The 9,768-nt window shown below is 39.9% G+C and overlaps 1 protein-coding gene across 1 annotated transcript in view; it reads right to left on the bottom strand.

Moving 5' to 3' along the window:
- Positions 1–3,764: 3,764 nt before the first annotated feature.
- SFT2D2 (SFT2 domain containing 2) overlaps positions 3,765–9,768 on the bottom strand; it is a 6,201-nt gene continuing 197 nt past the window's right edge. Inside the window, exons 2-8 of the mRNA XM_010567380.1 lie at positions 9,220–9,306; positions 8,810–8,895; positions 7,617–7,698; positions 5,579–5,614; positions 5,407–5,465; positions 4,637–4,666; positions 3,765–3,988 (exon numbers count right to left, since the gene is read on the bottom strand). Of these exons, the coding sequence (XP_010565682.1) occupies positions 3,949–3,988; positions 4,637–4,666; positions 5,407–5,465; positions 5,579–5,614; positions 7,617–7,698; positions 8,810–8,895; positions 9,220–9,306 (420 nt within the window). The 3' untranslated portion in view covers positions 3,765–3,948. The remainder of the gene's footprint in view (positions 3,989–4,636; positions 4,667–5,406; positions 5,466–5,578; positions 5,615–7,616; positions 7,699–8,809; positions 8,896–9,219; positions 9,307–9,768) is intronic.

The following is a 9,768-nucleotide window of genomic DNA, read 5'->3' as shown; positions in this document are numbered from 1 at the left end:
CATGATCGATTCAAGCCTGTCATCCTGCATCTAGCTGGAAGCCATCCCATAGCAGAGTCTCCACCCTCCCCCAAACTTCCACAGTAATATTCACACAAAAAGCCTCTTCCTTTTTTTAAAACATGACTTCTTAAAAGAATTTCAACTTGATGCAGAAATTTTTTCCTTGGTTTTTGTAATAGCTCATGAACAATTTTATTACTGTAAATACTAAACAAGATTAAATTGTTCACATCATCACTGTAGAACTGTCTCAGATAGTACCAGTATTCACAATGGACTTCATCACATAGAGCAAAACTTTGAAGTAACGAAAAAATCCCACATTTTAACGTATGAAATCTCAGTACTTTGGGAACAGATGACTACCACCCTCCCTGTTTCCTTTTCTACAGTATCTGTAAAGTCAGCTGATCCCAGATATACACATTTCATGCTAGAACTGCATGCTAAGGCTGCTTGGTTAAGGTTATGTTAGCTGTTCTGCAAAAAGTAAAAAAAAGTGGATAGGCAAGTTGACAGTGAGGCTGGGCAAAAAGCACTTTATGGTAGAACACCAAATCCTACCAAGATGAGAATCCAACATCATACAAGTTTCTTAAGGAAAGTCAGCCTTGAGTTAAATGCCATAGACAACTAAGCAAGGACTTTGGGAAGGAAGGAGCTTTGAGTTTTAACTCAAACATCTCTGTTTGCAGTAGAGTGCATAGAACAAACATTCCTGCCTTGAAGGACATTAAGATACAAAGCTAGAGAGGGCTTCAGAAATGCCCACCATGCTTCCTGCCAAGCAGATAAGTTTTGATATCGTCAGCTTTGGTTAAGAGAAAGTAGTTTTAATGACAAAAAAATGGTATAATGGTATAATCCAATTCAGATTGAGGCTGGTGAAGAGGGAACGTTCATATACTAGTTTACTCCCTGATTATGTAAAATCATATAAAATAAAGTATTTTAACAAAGTGGAAAAATCTTTTGCTGCTAAACTTGGCAATAGCCTGAACACAACTACTTATAAGCGAGTAAGAATCTGAAGAGTTTTGTTCTGGTAGAGAAGAGTTATTTTAAATCAAAACTGCTTATAGATGACATGACAAACCCTGAGTATGTTTCACATATTGGCAAGAATACGATGAGTCTCTCCCACTGTCTGACCTTCACAGGAACAGAATACAACACCAAAGGGCAACATAAACCCTAATGGCACTCTGGTGATCCTTATGTCTTTGCCATCTCCACTCGGGTTCCCTTCCTTTAAGGGCACAATTACTTAGCCTCATGTGCTATGCAGTTAAATGAAGATTTGTTCTCTCTTACTGAATAAAAGGCTGTGGATTTGGAAGTACAGCTTTAAAAAGGAAGAGGGGGGGAATGCATTAAGTTTACGCCATATCTATTAGTAGTTTCCTCAATTTCCTACTTCTAAGTAAGTGGCTGTGCTCACAACAGTCAGCTAAAAAGGTTCCAGTTAGCTAGTATGCAAGTTGAAAAACTAATATTCAACATACCCAATTCTAGTGTTCTTCTAGACAAACTGCTGGAGAGTCAGGGTACCAAAATCCTGCACAAGCTTGTCAAGGAATAAGCAAAAGCCTTTTACTCCTAATCTGAAGTATTCAAAAAAAGAACCCCAGAAGTCAAATTCCATTGTGTCGACTGATGATGATCCAAGTTAACATAACTTTCCTGGAGAGGGAAAGGAGAAATAATGCATGCTATACTTGTAGCATTTTCCAGGAACATCCAGAGATGTTAAAACTAAAGAAATACTGGAATGTAAAAGGCATTAGGGTTGCATTTAAACTGCCCTTATACAAATGAATTCTGTAAACATTATCAAAGTCCTAATAAAAGACTAACACAGGTCCTTTGACAGATGTAAATTAGGGTTTGAACCTACTCCCTGATAAAAAAGACACACATCAGTTTAAGATACTTGTCTTAGATCAGTCAGGGAAAAGAAGTATCAGTATTCTTTAATTCCCAGTCTCTCTTGGGCATTTAACTAATTCCTCCTTTCAAGAAAAGCAATAGTCAACCCAGTTATTTCAACACTAACTTCCAAATCCGGGGGCGGGGGAAGGGAAGCAGCACTGGGATGTAACACTTGAACATCATCCTGTATAATTGCTTCATCCCAGTATCAGTGCCATGTTTTCAAGGTGGCATTTTCCATTCAAATGCTTTGCAACAGTAACTCTAGCCAGCTGGAATCCACACAAAGCCTGTTGAAGTTTCCTTTTCATACCATCCTCAGAAGGGAATATTTCTTCTTTTTAGAGGATCCTAACAGCAGGATGGTACTGTGCTTTATGAATTATCAGAAGGACACTTAAGTTTAAGATTTTCTATTAACTCAGTTTCTAGTAACTTTCTGGAATCCATACAATTATTGGCTTCACTGTAGGCTTACACTTTATTGCCAAGTAGATCTAGGTTTTTCCTACATTAAAATCTTTGTGTTACATGTCAAGGATACACTTGCCATGCAAGCACAACGCTGTTAAATGACTAAATTCCTAGTAGATGGAGGAAGAGAGGCTTCAGCTCATACTAAAGTCCACTGGATAATCATCTTCATAGACACTGACTCCAGCAAGACAGTTTGGTAAGCAGAAAGGTGAAAGCAGTTAAACAGTATCTCACACAGCAGAAGCGGGAATCTGTGCGCAGATATTAAACAACTGACCACTGCAATGGTTTGGGAGTAAATGATTATACATAGCTCAGAAGATAAAGAGAATGTAGAGTGCCCTTGGAATTTGGATACCGACTGTTCAGCTTTTGTTTGGAGCTGGCAGCTAGATTGTTACACGCTTTCTTTGCGAAGACAGGCAATAGAAAATTGTACTTTCTCCTCAAAGCAGTAGTTCACTAGTGTATACAAGAGCTTTAGGAGAAATGAAACTGATCCCACTTAAAAAAAATAGGAATGTTGGAGTTAACTTATTTACAAGTTCAGAAGAAAATGTCTTCTCCCCAGCCCAGACTGCTTAAACAATAGCCCACTTCCACCTTATCAACAGAGTTTGTCCTTTGAGACAGGACATACATAAATTCTCCCTTTGCTTACCTATCATGCCCTCAGCTTCGCACTGCTCCTATGCTACAGCTGGGGAAGAAAAGAAGCACCTTGCTCCATGTGGAAAATTTCAGTTTCTTACCTTGTATATGTTACCATTAGCTGTAGGCAAGGCAAAGAACTCACGCTCCTGGCAGCTGAAAAAATTCTATCAACCTTATTTTGTAAGTGCTTTTCCTACGGGAACAAGTTTTTACAGATGAAAATGTCCCTTTCCTGTATTTTAAGGAAACACCATCAGTCTAAACTGAAAATTAAGTACTTTGTTAAAGATGCAAACATTTCTTACTTACTTGAAAACAGTCTTTTCATTTAGAATTAAATTTTTTAGAAGTCTCATAAACCTAAAATTTTGCAAGGAAGGCAGGAAAAGAAAGAATACCAATATTCCATTATCCAAGGCAAATAGTGCAAAGATTAAGTGACTACATGCTATTTAAAAAAACCCAAGTTGTCAGTAAGAAATCAGTTGCCAACTGATTTCTTTTTCTTGAAAAAGAAATCCTCTAGACTGGCATAGTCCCATCAGAGTCAAGGTCTCCATTTTACAGACTTCACGTATTACTTTGTTACTTTTGCAAAACCACACAAATACATGATTTTACATAAGAATTATTATAACAAATTCTGGACCTTTGCCCAGTTCTTCTGCCAGACCGAACTTCATTTGATCACAAGCACCCTGTCCTACAGACACCATTGCTTACAAAACCAGGCAATTGCATACACTGGATTTAACACAAGGAGCTTCTAACAACAAGCTGAAAGGCACATGTTTAAGACAGAAGTAGAAAAATACATACACAGTGATCTTAACATAGTTCTACTATACTTCCTAGAACTTTGTGAAGCATCCAGTATTCCTGTTAGGACAGACAGACCGAAAAACATTTCTTCACAGCATCCCTACAGGCAGGATAAAGAAAAACAAACAAACAAACAAAAAATCAGTTATGCTGCTTGATGAGTCTCATTCCATGCTGCTATTGCACTGACACTGAGGACTTTAAAGATCAACTGACCATGTATTAATTGCGTTTACATAATTAGCATGACTACATGAATGCATTAGAGACAAGCGGGTCTGCTCACTGTCCACCTGCCCAACTGCAATGGAAATGACACCTGTAAGCTCGTATGGAGGTGGTGCGCTGAAGAAGGGTGGGGCTGATGGAGCAGGATAGAGAACTGTGTGCTCAAACACAGAATAGTGCTCATGGGGGACAACAGGAAAAAAAGGTACACAGAAGATGACACTTGTCTAGTAGCATTTTGGACCAACATTTAGGCATTCCAAAGGCAAGCCTTAAGTTTAGCATGTGGTCAGCACACTTACATATTTTTATAGGAAGCCCTCTCATTTTGTTACATTTGTGTTCTCCTGCTAGAGAAGATGCTTAGTTTTGTTTTCAGGTTTAACTACCTGTATTTCCTCCCCCTAAAACGCCATCATGGAAAAACTTCTAAAGCCATACATTACAATGCTTCTATAAACTAATCTTCTGTACCATTAAACCTCAAGATGACAAAAAGTAAGGGAGTAGGGAAGCTTACCTTGCAAATGGTATGAAGGAAATGCTGTACCTAAGAAGAAAGATTTTTAAGGTTACTCTTTATGTCAGATTTTATTAGAGTCACAATCAAGAAGAACAACCCCTCTGATGCTCTGAACAAGTTAACTGCAAGACGCGTAACTAAATGAAGCTTTGAGTTTGTGAGCAACAGGAATGAGCATCCTTGCAGCCAGGTTGTGAAATCCTATGGCAAAATCACAGGGCATATTGTAGAAGCATTTTAAACACAGTTCTCCTGCACCCAATATTCTTCACACTCCAATGCCTATAGGCAGGTAAGATCAGTCTTGAGGGCTGGCTAGATTTCATATCAGTTTCTGTACAACTTCTGTGACGTTACACAGAGCATACGTTAACTTAAAGAACAGTGACACTTAATTTGATTGGCATATCTGGGTCTTTTAACAAGACAAATTCAGGACAGTGTAGAATAGGAATACCAGACAGCAAGCAACAAATTGATTTCAAAGGGAAAGAAAAAAAGCAGTTTTACTTCAAGCTCACAGAAGTTAAACACTTCCCCCAGCAATGGAGCCCTGAGCTCCATCTCCAAAGCCTCTGAAGTTGTGTGAGAGGCCAAGAAGCAGGAGCAAGTCAGCTCCTCACTGATGCACTGTCTTGCTTCTAGGGGAATGGTGAGATAAAAATTCTGCTTCCCTCTGACTCATGCAAGGTCAAAATCCACTCACAATTCAGCTACTGATGTTAGGTACAATAGAAAATGGAGTGTGTGTGAAAGTAATCACTTACCATGCCAAGGCAAAAAACTGAAAGATGCAGAAAAGGAGTGCAAGTCCTTCCTTACGCCACTGAAGGAGAGAAGGGGGAAGGGGGGGAAGACACACAGCAGAGACAACAGTGTAAGAATCTTAGTTTTAAAATATACTCCAGTTATATATACATATAGGACTCAAGTACTCACCCAGAAAGCAGAACACAGTGTTAGTATGAGACACAACTAGAAGAAAACAAACAATTTCTATTAAAGATAGAAACAACTCCAGCTTTTAATAGATGTTGTAAGACTGTAATGGGTTCCTTCACAGAGACAGAAACAGATTACATCATTTCATAGTTTTATCCAATCCTGCATAAGAGTTCCCTGTATTTAAAATGCTCTCGCTATTACATTTCTGAAGTGAGTTAAAGCAATGAGGAAATATCAGCCTGATATCTCCAGAAAATAATTTTATGGCTGCAAAGGAACAAGAGGAAGAGGTCCCTACTTCATCTCACACACTTCTTGGTGTCATAGGTATACATCACACTTCATCATTTTGTGTAAGTAAGACTTTTCAGTTAAAACTCCAGTCTTTCTCTGCTTCTGTACATGCCACATTTCCCGTTGATTCCCAAGGTTACCATGGGGTTGAAGTTATGTCATTACTTAATTCTTACCAATTAAAACTACAACACACTTTTAAGAACTTTCAGCTATTCCTTAGTAGCTCTCCTGTTTAGTATAAAGTCCAGCACAGCCATTCAAACTGGCACTTTTTCTTTTTTCAACACAGTTAAAATCTTGAGGGGTAGTAGGCCATTTTGAATTATTTTCTGTTTTAACTCTCAGTTTTAAGAAGAGCCTCCTTTTAGTTCAAGTTTTCATTTTCAATTTAAGACACGACAACTCATTTAGCTATGACAGATGCTGATACTTGATCTTCCTCCATCAACATCTAACAGCCTTTTGATACACAGGTACCATTGTGCTAGTAGAGATTATAACGTGTGTTTTTGTGCTTGACTTAAAAAAAAAATGTAGTACTGCATATTCAAGACAGTAACACATGCATTGCCGAAGAAGTCATACGCTTCCCCTCAACCATGATTATTGACATTAAATGTAGTTTTTCCATTAGTTTTAAGGTGGTGATTTATATATTGATCTAAATTCTACATCATACATCTAACAACTGGCTTTATTCCAGTGAACAACATTCCAGGCATTCTCCTGACTCCAGGGATCCTAAACGCATACAAAACACACCACATAGTAGGCTTCTTGCCTGCTGCTGATCCGTGAGCATACACAGTCAATTTCTCAAGCTCTATCAGTTGCCTGCAGCCTCTCTGGATGTTTAAAAATAGGAAGCACTGATGCCGAGCAAATGCTCTGAAGACATTCATACTCAAAATAGGAGGACAGTTTCATGAAAGTTAAACCACCTTCCAGATTTTAGGCTCTCAAAGAGAAAATGGAAAAGTTGAAGAGACAAAAAGCACACGCACTTCAAACAATTGAGAGCCTGAAACTTAACAGCAATTTTTACCTTCCCCTCCCTGCCCCAGTAGAAGGTTGGCCAGAACTCCCATCTTCTGAAGATAATTCCAAGGGCTGACTTCGGTTGAATGTTGAATTTGAAAATTCATTGTGTCATACAAGTTTCAAAACCTGAAGCTATCAGCCAACTGGGTTGATTTCTGTATTTTTAATACAAGATGGGCATAGAGATTCCCCAGTTGCTTTGTCAGGAAATGACGATTTTATCAAGGTAGAAATACCTACACAGCTCTTTAAAGCAAATCAGGTAGAATCTAAAAAGACAAAATTATGCAAAATAGAATGTCAAACAACTTCTATAATACAACTTTTTAAAAACTAGCTTCCCATCTTCCATGCAACATGAAAATTTAATGTTGTGACCTCAAGCACCCTAAAAAAGCGTGTGCACGGTTCACACACGCCAGCCGCGGGCCCTTAATGCTCGTTTAGCCTAACAACCTGGCTTCAGCTCAGTCTTTCATTATGGGAAGATGGTTTTCTGGTGCTACATGTACTTTTCCACTATAGCAGATGTACAGGATGTTTGATGTTTTAAGAAAAAAAATAAAAAACCCAAACCAAAAAGCCACCTACAAACACATCTTAAGACATAATTAGATCGATGATACAAAAGGACTTCACAATGGAAATTGTTTACAAGTTAGCATGAGTTAAAACTGGTTCCTTCGATACTTACTAGCATAACAATAGTAGCAATCAAACGTGTAGGCTCAAACATCCTTTTCAATTGTTTCATTGGTCCCATAAGAAAAAGAGTGCTGTGAAAAAAAACCCCAAGATGAACACAGAGGTAGAAAAGCAAAAGTGAAACTAGGCAAGATTCCTTACGAAGGGGGGTTATTTTGTTAAATCGTCTCCTGTCATATGGGACATCAGTACACTATGTTGTTGTAGTAATCAGTGCTGAATAACAAAAGAAACAGCATACACAATGAGACAAAATCCATTCCTGCTTTTCTTTGTGCAAGGTATTTATTCTATAATTTTATTTACATTTGTTCAGTTACAATTAACATAAGCAGAGCAGAACTATCAAGCTAGAAGCATAGGTCAAGGTCAGCTTCAATTAGATCATTCCTGACAGATGCTTTTTTAACCTGCTTTTCAAAAACACCAGCCACGGAGGCTCTGCGTGGATTACTAGGTAATCCAGCCCAAATCCTCTACATAAAGGGCTGTTTTCAGGCCTGGATCCATTCTCTGACCCCTTACCAGATCTGCAGCCCTCATTTAGGGCCCTGGTGATTGATACTGCATGAATTACACAAGGTGAAAGTTTTATCTAAGGTGGTATTTCTGCCTCATATACTATATTATTCCACCTCATTACTATATTATTTCCCATACCATTCCTTGTGCTTTCTAACATCTTGTTAAGTTTCCTCCATCAGAGAAGGTTGTGTCTGTCACAAAGTCAGTGGGGCTGTGCTTCAGGAACATCAATGGCCAGGAAGGCTTATCAAACAGGCCTGCCCTGACAGACAGACTGCCCCAAATACATTCACCAAAGCACACAGAACATTACCAAATGCAAAATGGCAAAGAATTATTTTTATCTTGAGGGGGAAAAACCCCCAAAAAATCAAAAAGCCTCAGTGCTCAAAGTATCAGTCTGATTCTTCTTTACTGAAGAGTAACTTTTCCCTTGAATGCATTGCTAATAACAATAAACAGAATAAAAACTTATTTCACCATTTCAGGGCACTACGGGGGAAATGTTGTTCTTTAAAATTCAGCAACAAGAGAATGATCTACATAAGCAAATCTTTTCACACAAATGCAACAGTTTCTACCACTTACGCACCTTCACCTATCGTTCTGCTTTAGTTTCTCATCTTTATTAGGGGACTAGTATATAAAGATTGTTACCTCCCAATAGATGCAATATTCCCCAGTGTATAAAACACCGCAAAGAGGATCAGCCCTTTCTTTGGTACCCATAGCAGACAACTACCCTAAGAAGAAACATTTAGAGAGAGAAAGGGGAAAAAAATTAATATAATTTTTAAATTGCAAAAGAAATATATCCAAGAAATGTCACAACACAAGCCTTAGGAAAACTTAAACCCAAACTGCAGAATCACACACACAGAAGTAAATTACATTTATTGGCACTCTCGTTAAGAGCTAGTGCATTGCATCTAACTGGAACCGAGTCAGCTACCTTCCTAGAGGTTAAAAAAAAAAAAAAAAATAAAAAAATCAAGCAACAGCATGCAGCAAGGCTGTAATGATTGGGGCTCCTGAAACTCAAGTGAGATCTAGCAAAAAGTCCTTACCAAGAGCGAGCACAGGCATCCTATTGCAAAACAAGCAACGAAGCCTTTCACTCTGGTGCCCCAACCTAACGAAGTCGCATCAATAACCTAGAAACGAGGAGAAAAACAACGGGTGCAAGTTATTATTTACTTGGCACTTGCCCTCTAAGCTGCTAAATGGCGTCCTGGCGCAAACGGACCCCCAGTGCCCACGCACCCTCTCCCGCGGGACGCGCGGGCGCTGCTGAGGGACAGCCAGCCCCCCCCGGGGACCCAGCGGTCTGCCCCTGCCCGGCCGGCCCAGGTCTACTCCGGAGACCGAGTCATCCCCTCTCACAAAACGCGGAAGCCAGGGCTCCCTCCCCACAGGCGGCGGCTGCTCGCGGGGTAAAACGCGGGGGATTTTAAGCGCGAGTGAAAACGTCCGGAGAGCGGCTCCAGGGCGAACCGCCGTCCCCGGCAGCCCCCGGCCGGCTCCGCCCCGGGGAACCGGAGGCCCAACGATGGGCTGAGGCGGCGCAGGCCGGTCCCGCCGACGGAGGGACCGCGGCGCGCTGAGGGGCGGCCCGG

The sequence above is a fragment of the Haliaeetus leucocephalus genome, unplaced genomic scaffold (assembly GCF_000737465.1).
Source record: "Haliaeetus leucocephalus isolate CR32 unplaced genomic scaffold, Haliaeetus_leucocephalus-4.0 Scaffold228, whole genome shotgun sequence".
NCBI classification, from domain to species: Eukaryota; Metazoa; Chordata; class Aves; order Accipitriformes; family Accipitridae; genus Haliaeetus; species Haliaeetus leucocephalus.
This window is presented reverse-complemented; position numbering and strand designations above follow the sequence as displayed.